The 19,312-nt window shown below is 43.3% G+C and overlaps 1 protein-coding gene across 1 annotated transcript in view; it reads right to left on the reverse strand.

The window, feature by feature from the left end:
- The window catches only part of LOC311223751 (uncharacterized protein), a gene marked incomplete at both ends in the record, with an annotated part of 318,597 nt that overhangs the window by 243,978 nt on the left and 55,307 nt on the right, over positions 1-19,312 (reverse strand). Inside the window, 4 exon segments of the mRNA XM_084308521.1 lie at positions 4-116; positions 1,413-1,577; positions 3,474-3,611; positions 5,119-5,232. Coding sequence (XP_084164647.1) covers positions 4-116; positions 1,413-1,577; positions 3,474-3,611; positions 5,119-5,232 — 530 coding nt within the window.

Genomic DNA, 19,312 nt, shown 5'->3' on the forward strand with positions numbered 1-19,312 from the left:
CACCTCCTCTTCATCTCGTCCATCTTGTCGTCTGGAACCAGCATGTTTCCGTACTCGTCCAGGTTGTGGAAGCGCTGGAAGGTCTTGAGCTGCTGGGGCGTCTCGTCCAGGCAAGCCTGCGTGTGGAGGGAGGGACGGAGACAAACTCAACGTTGGTGGCACCGAAATGCAAGACTTGCACAAACAATTTCCAAACAATTCATTAATTAATTGTAATTCATTACAATCGTTAAAATGTAATTAAATGGGTAAATAAAATGGTAAATGGTGCATTTATATAGTGTTTTTTATTCAAAGCGCTTTACAATTTGTTCCCCACATTCACCCCCCACTCCCCCCCTTCCCCTTCACTCACACATTCACACACAGACGGCGGAGGCGACCTCATCGGGAGCAGTTAAGGGGTTAAGTGTCTTGCTCAAGGACACTTGGACACGCTGCCCGGGAGGAGCGGGAAATCGAACCGGGAACCTTTTACGCTTACCAGACGACTGCTCTCCAATTAAAATGTGATGTATGTGTCGTTGTAGGGGTAATGTTTCCCGGGACGCTTTCGTAATATTAATTAGTAATAATCGTAAATATATCAGAACTAATCTAGGCCCGGCCTATTGGTTTATTTCTATTGTGCATCCCCGTTTAGACTCAGCCAAATGCGTATTAGGAAAGGATGAAAAATGGCTGCCGTTACAGATTTACCGATTGGGCCTTTTTTAATCAATACGGCCTTCAACAGATTGGGCCTTTAATCAATCAATTGGGCCTTTATTAATCAATACGGCCTTCAACAGATTAGGCCTTTAATCAATCAATGGGGCCTTTAATGGCTGCCGTGAAACGGTCCCAAACGGGAGTGAGTAAGTAATCAATGAAATGGAAATGAAGAAATGAAATGAAATTAAAAAAATATATATATAAAAATGAAATAAAAACTCTAACCCTAACTAACCTTACTGTCATGCACTTGTCCTAATATACTAACCTACACTGTAGCACTCAACACTTGGATGAACATTGTTACTCAGCTGATAGAGTTGTACCCTTCCTGATGACTTGTACCCTTCTCTTGGCCTGACTTGTTGTACAGAACTTGTAACATTTACATTTACATTTAGTCATTTAGCTGACGCTTTTATCCAAAGCGACTTACAAGTTCTGTACGACAAGACAGCAAGAAGGGTACAACTCTATCAGCTGAGTAACAATGTTCATCAAAGTGTTGCGTGCTACAGTGTAGGTTAGTTTATTAGGACAGGTGCATGACAGTAAGGTTAGTCAGGGTTAGATATATATATTTTTTTTTATTAATCATTTCAGATAATGGTTGAAGAAGTGAGTCTTTAGTCGACGGCGAAGTCGCTTTGGATAAAAGCGTCAGCTAAATGACAAAATGTTAATGTAAATGTAATCACCTTGAGCAGCTCCAGTTTCTCGCGGGCCTCGTCGGCAGCGCGGGCATGGTCGTGGGGGTCCCCCTCCTCCTCGTTCAGCGCCCCCTCCGCCCGCAGCAGCCAGCGGGCCACCGTGTCCAGGGGGGCCGGGAGACTCATGTCCAGCTCGATCTTGTACTCTCGCAGCTGAACACGAAGAGAGATGCATAATAATTATAATAACTTCGTTTGTAGAGCACCTTTCATACAAGAATTGCAGCTCAAAGTGCTTCACGGTGGCATAAAATGAGGACAAAATAGGCAGGTCAAGGATCATAAAGTGTAGACATAAAGTAAGTATAAAACGAGCATGAAATAGAACATTAAATCACATAGTTCTTCACATTAGGATCTAACATCATAATAGACCTCTTTGGTCACGGTTTGATCATCACATATAGACCAGCGGTTCTCAAACTATGGGTCGCGGCCTAAAGTGGGGTCATGGGTAGGTGACAGTGACAGTTTTTACTTGCGCATTGGCAAGTAAAAAAAGAAATATATATATATATATATATATATATATATATATATATATATATATATATATATATATATATATATATATATATATATATATATTTTTTTTTTTTATGTTCTGGGAACATATTTCGGCTAAATATGCCTTGTTTTATAAATGTGTATTGATAACATAGTGCTGTAATAAAATGTTCTAATAAATATGCATGATCAAGTTCAACGTGTGCTTTTATTTTGATATTCCTTAATTCCACGTTGAAATTACGCGATACATTAAGTGTGGGGTCGCCAAAAAAACATCCTAAATAAAATGGTGTCGTGGTATAAAAAAGTTTGAGAACCACTGATATAGACAATTTTAAAATAGACAGTAATAAAAGAGTAAGATAGAATAGACAGTCAAATAATGCAATAGTGCAGTTCTGAATTTGAGTTTAAACAGATGGATGGAGTGAACGGCTGACTATTCACTTCCTTCTCATCCGTGTCATTCTATGATCCTTTTCAATACAACTTGAAGGGGGTCAAGTCTTGCACAACAACACAACGCAGTGTATTGACAGCTCTGCCCCGACGGGACCTCCCTCATAATTGCGTTTATTGATATTTCAGCCCAACTCCATCAGAAGATTGAAGGTCCAGCTTTGGGGGCAAAACTTCAATAAACACAAAATCTGAGCGAAGTTCTCTTGGGGCTGAAACGTCAATAAACACAACTTCTGCAAGAGAAGGATTTTCTTCAAGTTACTGTGTGTTGTTTCTTTTTCTGGATGTGTGAATGTGCATCAGTGTTGTGTGTGAATGTGCATCAGTGTTGTAAATGTGCATCAGTATTGTATGTGTTGTATCATTTTCAAGACGTTTTGTTGCTGTTTTTGATCCATTCCAAACTCAACTGTACTCACTACAGATATTAGAAGACACAGTATATTCCAGCATGCTAATTATGGAGTAGGCAAGTGTAGCAGCACCGCCTGAAGCCTAGTAAGCCCAATATCTCCCTTGGCCAGGAGCAATTCTCCTTTGTCTGACAGATGTCTGGTTTCCCCAAAGAGTTCTAATGCCCATGTGGGGACCTGGGCAGAATCCAGGTGGGTTATTATAATGGTGTCATGACCCCTGGCCTGAAGCCTAGTAAGCCTAATATCTATCTTGGCCTGAAGTCTAGTAAGACTAATATCTATCTTGGCCTGAAGTCTAGTAAGCCTAATATCTCTCTTGGCCTGAAGCCTAGTAAGACTAATACCTCCCTTGACCTGAAGTCTAGTAAGACTAATATCTCTCTTGGCCTAAAGTCTAGTAAGCCTAATATCTATCTTGGCCTGAAGCCTAGTAAGACTAATATCTATCTGGGCCTGAAGCCTAGTAAGCATAATATCTATCTTGGCCTGAAGCCTAGTAAGCCTAATATGTCCCTTGACCTGAAACCTAGTAAGCCTACAGTAATATATCACTTGGCCTGAAGCCTAGTAAGCCTAATATCGCCCTTGGCCAGGAGGGCCCAGGTTTTAATCCAGGTGGGTTACACTAATATGACAATAGTGTGAATGGAAGACAGCTAACCTTTTCAGCCAGAGCGTCCCAGGCCTCCCTGAGGGAGCGCTGTTCCTCGCTCAGTTTGGATCTGCGCTTCATGGCCGTCAACAGAGGCATGACGGGGCGCCTCTGCTCGTTAAAGGACACTATGAAGGTCTGGAACACCTGGAGGACACACACAGAGACACACAGAGGCACACAGAGACACACAGAGACACACAGAGACAAACAGAGACACACATGGAGACACACAGAGACACACATGGAGACACACAGAGACACACAGAGACACACAGAGACACACAGAGACACACAGAGACACACAGAGACACATGGAGACACACAGAGACAAACAGAGACACACATGGAGACACACAGAGACACACAGAGACACATGGAGACACACATGGAGACACACAGAGACAAACAGAGACACACATGGAGACACACAGAGACACACAGAGACACACATGGAGACACACATGGAGACACACAGAGACACACAGAGACACACATGGAGACACACAGAGACAAACAGAGACACACATGGAGACACACAGAGACACACAGAGGCACACAGAGACACACAGAGACACACAGAGGCACACAGAGACACACAGAGACAGACTCTTTTAGAGAGACATTTCCTCTGCTCTATTCTACTCTTCTCCACTCTATGCTGACTAGGGGTGTAACGGTTCGGTACGAGTTCGGTACAACAGGAAAAACATATTTATAATAATTATTATTATTAAATATAATTAACCAGGGGCGGCTACGTGGCGCTCACCACGAATACTGGAGACTAGGCTCGAACAGGTTCGCCTCCCTCCACATTGCTTTCAGTTAGCTGGTCGTCCGCACTAATACACATTGGCAGTATTAGGGGGAGGGAAACTGATGGGTGGGGATCGGGCGTTGTGGACAGCGACTCCTACAGGTCGGTTGGTGCGCCTGCGCAGTAGAATCAGGAAGCGACGGGGGCGGGGCCCCTCCAAAGCCCAAACCCCTGACGCTGAAAGATCGAGCCGCGCAGGTGGATAGATGCGACTGCTGTTACCTCGAGTATCGAGGGGACTCGTGCTATGTATGACTTAGTCCACATTGCAGCCGGCTTGTGGGAGAGCAAGAAACAGCGTTCAAAGACAGGGGAGGGTTGAATTGGATTATACGAAAAATTGGGATGGGAGAAACAATTGAAAATGGGAGAAAAAGTGGATAAAAAAAAATATATATATAATTATCTTTTATTAAGTTAGTTCCACGTAGGCTTGCTGCGGTAGTCAGTGATACCGGTGTCATTCTGTGTTCAGGCATAAATTAATTGCCTACCGCCCCCACTGTGTAGCTTTTTAAGTTTCAGTTTCACTTCTAGAGTAGATTTAACTTCACGTGAAGCAGAGAAAGAAGACTCTAGGGAAGAGATGACATGTTACACAACAATGGCAGAGGACTTGTCAATATTTTGGATTTAAACACCGCAGCAGCCCGGTGAAACGGTTCGGTACGGATACGTGTACCGTTACACCCTAATGCTGACAGAAGAAGATGTAGAATGTCCGTCGACAGGACCTGCTCAGCTTCCTGCGTCTGCTGAGTTACCACATATTGAACATCTATTAGTGACGTCACACGTGTGATTTCAGGAAAGTGAGCCGATATATACACATACATGGTATCTCTCAGCGTAGGTCTCTCCCTCAGTGGAGTCCCAGCCCTCTAGCAGCTCCTCATAGGCCTGCACCAACCAGCATGTCACTTCCTGTGCCTTCTGATTGGGTGTTGCCTGGCATGACAGAAGAAAGAGAATAATTATCAAAGTCAAAGTCAGCTTTATTGTCACCTCTCGTAATGTGCAAGACATACAGAGACATGAAATTGCGTTTCCCCCCTTCCCACGGTGGATATAAAAAACGAGATCTAATATAAACATAAATTAAAGTACACTATAAACACAAAGTAACATATGGACAGTATACAGGACTATATACAATGTAGACAGTAGCTAAAAAAAGTGAATGTATGAGTGAAATGTAAATATAGAGGTAAACGAGAACTTAGTGCAAAACCTTTAGCAGCAGTGGTACACAGACAGTAAGTATGAATAATAAATAATGTCAGTAAAATACAATAATGCAATAATGGCAGTAAAGTGTCAGTGAGATGATGGATATGGCAGTAAACTAATATGATGTAAACTAAAGAAATACAACTAAATAATGGCAGTAAGTAAAGTGGCAGTGAGTCTGTAAAGTGGCAGTGTGTGTGTGTGTGTGTGTGTGTGTGTGTGTCAGTGGTCAGGGGGGGGTTAGTCCAGAGTCTGTGGGGGCAGGTAAGAGAGAGAGAGAGGGCGGGGAGCTGTGTGTGTGTGTGTGTGTGTGTGTGTGTGTGTGTGTGTGTGTGTGTGTGTGTGTGTGTGTGTGTGTGTGTGTGTGTGTGTCAGTGGTCAGGGGGGGGTTAGTCCAGAGTCTGTGGGGGCAGGTAAGAGAGAGAGAGAGGGCGGGGAGCTGTGTGTGTGTGTGTGTGTGTGTGTGTGTGTGTGTGTGTGTGTGTGTGTGTGTGTGTGTGTGTGTGTGTGTGTGTGTGTGTGTGTGTGTGTGTGTGTGTGTGTGTGTGTGTGTGTGTGTGTGTGTGTGTGTGTGTGTGTGTGTGTGTGTGTGTGTGTGTGTGTGTGTGTGTGTGTGTGTGTGTGTGTGTGTGTGTGTCAGTGGTCAGGGGGGGGTTAGTCCAGAGTCTGTGGGGGGCAGAGTAAGAGAGGAGTCCAGGTTCTGTGGGGGCAGGTAAGAGAGAGGGGGTGGGGGGGGCTGTGTGTGTGTGTGCGTGTGTGTGTGTCAGTGGGGGGGGGGTGTTCTTAGTCCAGGTTCTGTGGTGGCAGGGTAAGAGAGAGGGGGGGGGGCTGTGTGTGTGTGTGTCAGTGGGGGGGGTGTTCTTAGTCCAGGTTCTGTGGTGGCAGGGTAAGAGAGAGGGGGGGGGGGCTGTGTGTGTGTGTGTGTGTGTGTGTGTCAGTGGGGGGGGTGTTCTTAGTCCAGGTTCTGTGGTGGCAGGGTAAGAGAGAGGGGGGGGGGGCTGTGTGTGTGTGTGTGTGTGTGTGTGTCAGTGGGGGGGGGTTCTTAGTCCAGGTTCTGTGGGGCAGAGCTGGAGAGAGTTCAGCTTCCTGACAGCCTGGTGTGTGAAGCTGTCTTTCAGTCTGCTGGTTCAGTCTTATTGGTTCGGGAATAAATTAGTTCTGTAGTAAACTGGAGTCTTTCGTTCGTCCTTGGGATCATTCTTTCAATCATACACTCTTCTGTGCATTCATTATGTCGTTTTTCTTTGATCAAACGTCTGTTCTGACTAAAAATAACTCCACACAGACGCTTGTCAGAGTTAGTTAGGACGAGCTATCGTAGGTGAGATTCCATTGTCTCTTCCCTTCTCTTTTTTTGACATGACATTCGACACGTCTCTTAGCTTGTTTATTAGGGTGCTTTACGGTTAGACAAAAGCCAGTCCGTAACCTCTCTCTGTGAAGTCAACCTTTACTAGAGTATTTTAAATGTATCCAGATGAGCGTCGCTTTTAACGACGGCCAGGGATGAAGTGAAGCAGATGGTTTAATTAGAGCTTGATATTTCAGCCTGACATCAGCGGCAACCAGACTGGACCTGATGGATTCTGGTTGAATTTCTCACGTTAAAAGAGGCATTTTGTCGATTTCTAACCTGAATCTTCTAACCTGAATCGTTATTGTTCTCTTGTGTGAGGAAGACACACAGTAAGGGGGCGACAGTGGCTCGGGAGGTATAGCGGTCGTCTGGTAATCCGGAGGTTCCCGATTCGATTCCAGTTCCCTCGCGGGCAGTGTGTCTAAGTGTCCTTGGGGCAAGACACTTAACCCCTAACTGCTCTCGATGAGCAGGTTGGCACCTTGCATGGTTGCCTCCGCCGTCGGTGTGTGAATGTGTGAGTGAACGGGTAAAATGTGAGGAACAAAATTGTAAAGTGCTTTGGATAAAAGCGCTATATGAAAATGCACCATTTACACAGTAGTCTCCAGTTCCTAACGCACACCTTGATTTTTTTTTCACACCTTTTTCAATTGCAAAACGCTTCAAGGACAGAACGCATTGGCAGTGGCACCGTTCACCTTTCTGCACTAAGAGATGTGTCAGGAACTGGAGACGACAGTTTACGTACAACTCACCGACATGTGCTTCCTCTGCCACATGAGAAACTGTGAAATGCCTCGCTGGGGTCTGGGTTCAAATGTACTGTGTAAACAAAGGTTCTTCTGTGCCGTTATAGTAATATTAGGCGAAGCTTTAGAGACACAAGGAGGACACGGTGTTTAATGCAGCAGTTCTGGTTCTGGCACAGTTACACCATGTGGGCCTGATCTGATAGATTTATTCTGGGAACAGGTCAGTCTGACCACAAACACACACACACGCACGCACACGCACACACACACACACACACACACACACACACACACACGCATGCACACGCACATGCACACACACACACACACACACACACACACACACACACACACACACACACACACACACACACACACACACACACACACACACACACACACACACACACACACATTTTAATACTTTATTTGGTTCCACAAATTATATTACATAAACAGGGAATCAAATGTATCGGGGCCAAGCAGCACTTAACACTTAAGGGTACACATAGCACATCCTTCTCCACGTGGCTAAGCTGCCAATAATAGCTGAGACAGAGCAATATTTGGCCATTTGTTTGGCTTTTCTTTTAGACATTGCAGCAATTGTCTGGAACAGGTCAGTCTGACCACACACACACACACACACACACACACACACACACACACACACACACACACACACACACACACACACACACACACACACACACACACACACACACACGTGATATGCAGACACACACATAAATACACACACATATCCATGCACATACACGTACGTATATATGTACACACATACATAAACATGAACACATACACACACAAACAAACACACACACATAAATATATGCACCCAAAAACATAAATACACACACATATCCATGCACATACACATACGTATTATATACACACACATTCACAAACATGAACACATACACACACACACAAACAAACACACACACATAAATATATGCACCCAAAAACATAAATACACACATATCCATGCACATACACGTATATACACACATACACAAACATGAACACACACACACACTGTCAATGCCAGCATACAGGCCAAGGGCTAAAGTCACCAGACCAGTTCAGAAGCAAGTACAGGTGTGGCCAGAGGGTGTCTCCTCAACACTCCAACACTGCTTTCTCTGGTCTGCATCCCCTTAACAATTGTGTGTATTGAGCTGTACTGTACTGTACCCATTCTGCAATCTGTTAATTAAAGTTTTCAATCAATCAATCAATCAATCAATCAATCAATCAATTCAGACCAAGACCATCACAGTACGGGCCAATCAGAAACCATGGATGACAGGGGAAGTCCATGGTTTACTGAGCGCCCGGGACGCCGCCTTCAGGGCCAACTTGGACCGTGGCATCAAACATGCAAAGAGGCACCAAGAGGATAGAGCACCGCTCCAGTGACAGCAGACACCGGGTGCCTGTGGCACTGGCAGGGGATTCAGACCATCACGGACTACAAACCCTGACCTCAGACCTGCGACAGTGACACCACTCTGCTGGACAACCTGAACGACTTCTATGCTCGCTTTGAAGCCCTCAACAGCACTCCTGCACAGAAGACAACACCCCCCCCCAGGCAACCAGGTGCTGTCCCTGTCCCCAGCCAGTGTGAGACAATCCCTCTCCTAGGGATTGCTGCGGGCCCAGACAACATACCCGGGCGGGTGCTGAAAGACTGTGCAGCGGAGCTACAGACATCTTTAACACCTCCCTGAGCCAAGCCGCTGTCCCCACATGCTTCAGACACCACCATCATCCCGGTCCCAAAGAAGGCTTCTCCAGCCTGCTTCAATGACTATCGTCCCGTTGCACTGACCCCCATCATTATGAAGTGCTTTGAACGGCTATCACATCAAATCCATCCTCCCTCCCTCCCTGGACCTCTTCCAGTTTCCATATCGGGCCGACCGGTCCACCGATGATGCAATCTCCACTGCCCTCCACTCAGCTCTCACCCATCTGGACAACATACGCCAGGATGCTGTTCATATAGACTTTAGTTCAGCATTCAACACTATCATCCCCCAACAGCTGATAGTGAAACTGGACCTGCTGGGGCTGAGCACCTCGCTGTGCAATTGGCTGCTGGACTTCCTGACCGGGAGACCACAGGCATTTCGGGTTGGCAACAACACATCCAGCACCATCATCCTGAACACTCGGGCCCCCCAAGGATGTGTGCTCAGCCCCCTTACTCTTCCCTCACGACTGCACACCAAAATACAACACCAACCTCTTTGTCAAGTTTGCGGACAACACAACTGTGGTGGGGCTCATTAAAAACAATGATGAGTCTCACTACAGGGACGCGGTGAGCCAACTGACCACGTGGTGTGCGGGAACAACCTCATTCTCAATGTGGAGAAAACAAAGGAGGTTGTTGTCAACTTCCGGAGAGCGCACACCCAGCACCCTCCACTGGTGCGGTGGTGGAGAGAGTGAGCAGCTCAAACTTCCTGGGTGTGCACATCACAGAGGACCTCTCCTGGAACACCAACGAACGCCGCATCACTGGCCAAGAAAGCTCAGCAGCGCCTCTACTTCCTCCGCAAACTGAGAAGAGCTGGAGCCTCAGCTCCCATCTTGTGCTCCTTCTACCGGGGCACCATCGAGAGCCTCCTGACCAGCTGCATTACCGCGTGGTACGGCGGTTGCGCGGCACCTTGCCGCAAGATCCTGCAGCGCACGGTCAGATCGGCTGAGAGGATCGTTGGTGCCCCCCTCCCCTCCCTCCCGGACACCTACAATACACGCCTGGCCCGCAAAGCACTCCGCATCGCGGGCAACATCACCCACCCCTCACAGCGCTTCTTCAGTTATCCTGCCCTCCGGGAGGAGAATGAGGAGCCTCCGAGCCAGGAATAGCAGACTGAAAGACAGCTTCATCCATCAGGCTGTCAGGAAGCTGAACTCCCCCCCCCCCCCCCCCCCCCCCCCCACCCCTCTTACTCTGCCCCCACAGACTTGGGACTAAGAACCCCCCCAACTGACACACACACACACACACACACACACACCCTATACAGTAGTGTGTCTATAGTAATTGGCGCATGCAGGGGGGGGGGGGAATCCACAGGGTCATATGGGTCAGTGTTTCATAGGTGTTTCATATGGTTCAGTTTCATATGGTTCAGTGTTTCATATGGTTCAGTTTCATATGGTTCAGTTTCATATGGGTCAGTGTTTCATATGGTTCAGTGTTTCATATGTGTAGGATATAGTGGATATCCTGACGAAGAACGTACTCAGTCAACCGAGATCCAGATAATAAGGTTTATTAGCCAGACAGATAGAATATATACATGTATTTAGAGAGAATGGCTGAGGCTCTCGCCCAAGGTGATCAGCTGAAATTGCCCAGGTAGAGAAGCATGAATGCTGTCGGCAGGAGCCCTATATAGTGAAAAGGGGGAGGAGGGGGTCCCATTTGATAGGTCAAATGGGTGGGGGGGGGGACACAGGATAGGGGACAGAGGGGAGGGGAATGTCTTTACATGAGAGTTGGGGAATCAATATATTATTCCACATATGGTTCAGTTTCATATGGGTCAGTGTTTCATATGGTTCAGTTTCATATGGTGTTTCATATGGGTCAGTGTTTCATATGGTGTTTCATATGGGTCAGTATGCGTTTCTCTTCCTCTATTTTTAGTGCCTTTCTTCTTCTGTCCAGCATCTGTAGCTATAGTTGTTTGGATGTTGCACGTTCTATTTTTACCAGAACACCTGTCTCTTAAACACATGATCAGGCCGGCAGGCGCGAGGTTCATACCAGGCCGATTCACACATATCTTCCACTGACTCTGAAACTATCTTGTGCATCTGAAGGCAGGAACACTGGCGAGTTAGACTGAAGCGTCAATAATCTAGTAGTTAGTACTACTGCCTCTACCATGTAGTAATACTGCATCTACCATGTAGTAATACTGCATCTATCATGTAGTAATACTCCATACAACAACACGCTAAGAATGAACTGTAAATCCTATTTAAGCCAGGTCTGCTTTCATGGAACTTGCAATCAATCAATTGTTTTCTCACTTTCCTCTCTCCTGTTCCATTCTTACCTCCTTCCTCTAAATATTTATCACTTTAGAATAATTTTTCTTCCCTCTGTGTCGTGGGTTTTACTTTGTTTGGTGGTCCTGTGGTGAACAGCTGTCAATCACTGGATTCTGTGGATTTATTCCTGTGATGGACAGCTGTCACTGTACTTGACTCTGTGGTTAATTACCCCTTAGTAGGGCAGGTGTGTGGGCTTGATTGCACCTGATTCAGTTCAGCTGTGCCTAATGGTAGCTGAGTCTATTTAAGTTTGAATCTCACAGGGTTAGCTGCTTTTCTCATTCCCTTTTGTGTTGGCTATATCCTTCCAGTCAAGCTTTCTTATATTATATTATATTATATTATATTATATTATATTATATTATATTATATTATATTATATTATATTATATTATATTATATTATATTATATTATATTATATTATATTATATTATATTAGTGTAGTGTAGTGCTGTTCTCTGCCCTGTTGAGCATTTAGCCTTTTGTTGTAGCCGTTCTTGTTTTAGGCTACTGGCTTTATTTTAGACTTTGTTTTCTAGTAGCTGAGCCTTTTATTGTAGTGTTTCTTTTAATGACTATGCTTTTGTTTCTTTAGAACTGGCATTAGTCCACTACTGCACATAAACTCCCTTAGCGGAGGTTTATTGTTTTTCAACAAGGTGCCTTTGTGGCTTATTTCAGTTTTTTTTCTATAGTACCTCTTTATTGAGTGTCCTGTTTTTTGGACTAGAATCTACTCATTTTGAGTCATTCCAACTGTAAAGGTTGTTTTTTGTTGTTTATTCCCCCCCTTCTCCTTAATGTCTGCTTAGCAGTTTAGTGGTTATTCGTTATACAATAACACAGTGACCCAAACACCTGCAGATCCCACACTCCGCTCTTCCTTTTGCTGCAGGACAGGAACCTTCCGAAAACCAGCATTTTTGTAGTAGGGGCCACAAGTATTTTAATAATCTTTTATGGTTTGCATTGTTTTTCCACCCCCTATTTAAATGAATCTGATAGTACAGTATATACAGTACTCACTATATATTCCAGCTTAACCTCTTAAACCCTAGCCATATTTTCTGAAAATTCATCTAAAGGTACTAGGGCTGAGCCCAAACGTTCGAACGTTCGGACCTTCGTTCGTTACGTTGGCGTTCGAATTCTAAATCAACATTTGAATTTTTAATTTTTTTATAAAATTATTATTATTATTATTATTATTATTATTATTATTATTATTATTATTATTATTATTATTATTATTATTATTATTATTATTATTATTATTATTATTATTATTATTATTATTATTATTATTATTATTATCTTTTCAATATATATTTTTTGTATGTGTCTATTCATTCTGTTTAAACCAATGGGTTTTTTTCTTCACAGTTGCAGATAAAGATTAGGCTACACTAATATTATAGTATTATACTATTATAGTATATGACTCGTCATAAAATGTTTAATAAAACATTTATCATAAATGATGTAGCCTATCTGCATTCGCTTGGCACTCGGTGCTCCATCAAGACGTCACCATCACTTTCGTACCAACCGTGCCCTTATTGGATTATTTATGTTGACAAAACTGATGAGTTATATTCATTAAAGAAAGTTGATTTAATAAAAAAAAATACTCATTTAATCAGATTAATCACTTTATTTAAATTGAGGATTTCGGGGCAAACAGGCTTCGGGGACAGCTCTAAAAGGTACATACCTAAGTAAATGGAAGATTGCTCCACTTCTACAAGGACTATTTGCATGTTCTCTGTATCTAGGGACATCTATGGACCTCAGGGAATGTATTCACAGTGTCAGAAATATTGTGTTTGTTACTATGCTTGAGTAAATTGTAATGAACCAAAGGAGAATATAAATTATTATTATTATTATTATTATTATTATTATTATTATTATTATTATTATTATTATTATTATTATTATTATTATTATTATTATTATTATTATTATTATTATTATTATTATTATTATTATTATTATTATTATCTTTTTTTTAATTTTTTATTATCTTTGACGGTGAATAACACCATGCTAACATTGACCAGACATGAACATTTTCAAAAAATTGCCATTACTCTTGGCTACATTTGAAAAAGAAACGCAACATTAATTAATACAGACTGTATTGATCTATTTATGACGTGAAATTATTATCGGTCCGATACCGGACTGATCGGGCTTAAGGGGTTAAAAAGATAAGTCAATTATATTTCACAAATAAAAAGTTAGTTGGATTGAGTTTACGCGGGTCGAACCTCATACTACATCCCTGGCTACCGTGCCTATTATATTCTGCATACAGTACATCTGTACGTCCTAAATGCTTCTTGGAAACCTGAGTTGACGACTGTAGAGATACTGCGACTGATCGGGAATGCCGCTCCAAGCCGGGACCTGACAGGCAATACCCCCAACCCACTGGAAGGAATTACTGCAGCAAGGCCTCGGGCACAGAGGAGTAACCCATTACTGTATTCTGATTACACACGCAGAGAAGTTACTCTATTCCATTACAGTTACTGTCAAATAAAACGAATCAAAATAAAGACAATCTGGAAAAAATTTATGATTACTTCTTGGACTATGAAGAATCACGCCTCCAAAGTAAAAGGGCATTTTTGGAAATTAGCTCATCATCTTCTCCAGAGAGAGACAAGAAGATAGATACCAGTTTCCTCTCTGTGCGTTCAGTAGAAAGCTACCTGGCTGCATGTTAGCCTAGCTTAGCACAATGAATGGAAGCGGACAGTGCCGGTTAGCCTTCGGGAGAGGTGTTAGTTGGACAATGCCTAGGCTTACCCGGCATGGTAAGCTAATTTCCCAAAATGTTGGTGTGTTCCTTTAAGGTAGAACTCTAGATGTAGATGATTCGTTCATTTGATTCCTTATTGTAGAGATGGTGGAGGTGAAGTAATCCAAAAGTAATGCCAAGTAATCAGACTGCAATTACTATTTGATATGTAATGGATTCCATTTGAATCCTCCCAACCCTGCCTGGACTCATCGTCTGGAAGGTTCAGAGGTAGAAAGATGCACCGAAACAAATTGCTTGCCAACTGCATGATCCTCAGCCAATATGATTATGCATGTACGTACTGGTATAGTGGTGTTACAGTGGAAAGTAAACACAGGCTACAAACCAGCCAAAATAAGACCATACGATTGGTCCTAAATCTGCCACCTCGAACCCATATTGAGCCATGTCACTTCAATGAGGTGGGATGGCTCCCTGTGGAGCAGAGGGTCTCCTTTCTGAAACTGGGACATATGTATAAAATGTTAAATGGATCTGCCCCCAGTTATTTATGCTCTTGCATTGTCCTGCGTGGCCAGGTCCAGCGTTCAGTAGAAAGCTACCTGGCTGCATGTTAGCCTAGCTTAGCACAATGAATGGAAACAGACAGTGCCGGTTAGCCTTCAGGAGAGGTGTTAGTTGGACAATGCCTAGGCTAACCGGCATGGTAAGCTAATTTCCCAAAATGTTGGTGTGTTCCTTTAAGCGCATTTCCCATAATGTTGGCGTGTTTCTTTAAGGTAGCACTCTAAATGTAGATGATTCGTTCATTTGATTCCTTATTGTAGAGATGGTGGAGGTGAAGTAATCCAAAAGTAATGCCAAGTAATCAGACTGCAATTACTATTTGATATGTAATGGATTCCATTTGAATCCTCCCAACCCTGCCTGGACTCATCGTCTGGAAGGTTCAGAGGTAGAGATGCAGCGAAACAGATACTGGTGTTGGAAATCGGGGGCCGATAACAAGACAAAAAAACATGATCTGTATTCGGCTGGAAGACGACCCAACCGCTGACACAACGTTGATACAATAGACCTCTCACGCGTTCACGTCATTATGACATCGCAAGCTCTGGTGCATTCTTTTCCCTGCCTATGGCAGAAAATAACAATATTTCCCTTTCCTGTTTACCAGTAATATTGTCCTTGATGCTGCATGTGGGGTTAATGGGAAGATTGCATTTCACCAAAGGATTTGATGTTTTGTTAACGTGCGAAATAGCTAACTAACACTAAATGACTGGATGTTGCAGAGAACGCCGGTGACGACAGGTGACGACAGGTGACCTGATCTGTGACCTGCTCCTTGACGCTAAGACAGTTTTGGCCAGAGGTTTGAACTGCCACCGTGAAATTCAAAACCCCCTCTGCCTTATCAGAGAAAGATGTGTATTAGAAGGCTTTGTTCACGGGAACCACAGCTGCATGAACCACAGATGAAGCCAGGAGAGATCTAGTTTCTAGAAGCTGCAGCGAGAGGCTCGGGAGACTCAGGAGTCTCCTTCTAATGTGTATTGATTGATATGTGTATCAATATGTGTACATTTATATACAATGTATATGTTTATATATACAATGTAAAGGGATATGTTATCTGTGGTGAGCATCCCGTTCATCCACATGTACGGTTTCTCTACTACTGTGACCAAGAGCCATGTGTTCCACGTCAGAAATAAAACATCCTCGTCACCAATGCAAGAGGCTGCGGTCTCGACTCCCGTAGTCAGCATTGCCTCTGGCTTGGGCTGATGGCTATACTAACCCGTTTGGCTGGGTTAGGGGGAGGGAAGTCATGGGTGGGGATCTGGCGTTGTGGATAGCGACACCTACAGGTCAGGTCTGGGCGCTTGCTTAGCGGAGGCAGGACTTGATGAAGGCAGCGTGACCTCCCACGTGTTACACTTCACCAATGAGAGTCCTCGCTGCCAGGTGAAAAAAGAGGCACTGGCTGTCGCCGCGCATGACGGAGGAAGCGTGTGGATGACTTCAGGTTTCCCTTGTACCGACCAGTTGGAGAACATGCGCACAACAAACAGGTAGGGGAGGGGGGAAATTGGCACAACGACTAAATTGAGACGGGGAAAAAACAGAGAAAAATCTGAGAAAGAGAGGATTAAAAAAAAAGTGCCCAACCCTACGCCAAACTAATGGTCTAAAATAAATCTATACGGTCTAATAAAACTAATGGATCAGATTTGTGTTCTGATGATACTTCACGTTAGTCCTCGCTGATGGAGAGGTGCAACAAACACTGATATTTGTAAATTTTTAAGGCCCTTATTGATAAGCTACCTCCTTATCGTATACTACATCATTATTGGTAAGCTACCTCCTTATACTACATCATTATTGTAATGGGATTTTGGAACCTATGGAACCCATTCTAGTGACTGGCTGGTCCTTAAGGTCTCCATAGTTTGCTCGGAACAGGGTAAATCTGCATTTTGCTATGATGCCCCTCTAACTAGGACCGTTACTGTTCCTAATTTATGCAAATGACATGTCATCAGCTTGTGACTGCAACTTGTTCTTGTTTGCGGACGACTCAGCCCTGCTGGTCTCTGACAGGGACAAGTTACAGGTTGAAAAAGCCCTCAACTCTGAACTCGGCAGAATCTGCACCTGGCTCGCTGATAACAAACTATCATTACACCTGGGTAAAACAGAGTCCATTCTCTTTGGATCAAATAACAAACTCCAACGGCTTCTCTGTTACAGTGGGTGACAATATTGTCACAAGGAAAGATGAAATTACCTACCTGGGTTCCATCCTAGAGGCAAATATTTCCTGTGACAAAATGGCAACGTAATAAAAAAAGTCAACCAATGAACAAGATTATTGTACCGGATCTCCTCTCTGGTAAACAAGAATACCCTGAAGACTCTAACAGGAGCACTCATTCAAGGGTACTACGACCATGCTTGCACCTCATGGTACCAAAGCACCTCAAAGGCCCTAAAAACAAGACTACAAACATCACAAAACAAACTGGTCAGACTGCTGCTTGACCTTACCCCTAGAACCCACCTCACCCCTGCCCATTTTGACAACCTAGGATGGCTTAGAGTAGACAACAGAATACAGCAACTTGCAATGGGCCTGGTCTACAAGATACACTACATCACTAAGATACCCATGTACATGTCGAAATACTTCCCAAAGGTCAGTGAATTCCACGACCATAACACCAGAGGGAGTTCCACAAATCATGTTAAACCCAGATTCGGCTCAAACAAGGGACTAAACACGTTTCGCAATTATGCCACAACAATGTGGAACGCTCTACTCACAGCCGTAAAATAATGTGAATCCCTACCCTCCTTCAAAACCGCTCTCAAAGAGCACCTACGGGAGGCTGCAATTCGAAACTAGCAACTTACAAGTTCTGTACGACAAGTCATCAGGAAGGGTACAACTCTATCAGCTGAGTAACAATGTTCATCAAAGTGTTGCGTGTTACAGTGTAGGTTAGTTTATTAGGACAAGTGCATGACAGTAAGGTTAGTTAGTGTCTCTTAAACAGTACTGTATATTTATATATCTTGTATGTCATAAATGTCATGATGAATTGAAAATGGGGGACCCTGATGTAAACAAGACGAATGTCTTTCTCTGGTCTGCATCCCCTTAACAATTGTGTGTATTGAGCTGTACTGTATTGTACCCATTCTGCAATCTGTTAATACGTTTTCAATCAATCAAAATTCATGGAATGAACTCCAACAGTCCTTAAAGCTTGAGATTCTCCCCTCTGTTGCAGAGTTTAAAACCTTGATCTCCAACCTTTGTCAATCAAGTTGTACATGTTTAACTGATTTGTTATCCTTACTTATTGTTATGATTTATATGCTGTGTGATTTTATATGCCTTTTTTTTGCTTAACTCTATGTACACAAATTAAATCAAATTAAGCCGTCAGAATGTGTCTCACATGCAGTAACAACACACCCTCAGTGTGGCTTTTAGGAAACCGGAAGAACGGGTCCCTAAACTGCATGATCAGTCTTGGCATTTAATCAGACTATAATTATTTACAGGTAATCTCACCTCTGAGGGACTGAATGGTTTTCTTAGGTAAATATTTACAGCGTCAGACAAGTCTCCTGGCATGCCTTCAGGTCAGGAGATGTCATTGTCAACAAAAAAAGTAATTTGTGGGATGGGCCGTTGTTTTATAAAACATGATTCATGTTACTTACCTTCTTACTGTCTTGTACTATTATGTACTATGCTACTATGTCTATACTACTGTCTACTATGTACTATGATACTATGTCTATACTACTATCTACTATGTACTATGCTGCTATGCCTATACTACTATCTACTATGTACTATGCTGCTATGCCTATACTACTATCTACTATGTACTATGCTACTATGCCTATACTGCTATCTACTATGTACTATGCCTATACTACTATGTACTATGCTACTGTACTATCTACTATGTACTATGATACTATGCCTATACTACTATCTACTATGTACTATGCTACTATGCATATACTGCTATCTACTATGCACTACATTTTGGAGGCAGCCGCTTGTAGGCGGTTTGAGGAGTGGGTACAGGGGTTGAGAGCTAAACCTAAACGGGCATAAGGACCAAACCTTTAAAATACAGGACCAAACCATTAAAATACAGGACCAAACCATTAAAATACAGGACCAAACCTTTAAAATACAGGACTAAACCATTAAAATACTCCACCTATAGATGCAGTATTTCCAGCACAGTCTTATTGGACCTCATGTATCAAGC

Source organism: Notolepis coatsorum (genome assembly GCF_963971535.1).
Source record: "Notolepis coatsorum genome assembly, chromosome: 2".
Lineage (NCBI taxonomy): Eukaryota > Metazoa > Chordata > Actinopteri > Aulopiformes > Paralepididae > Notolepis > Notolepis coatsorum.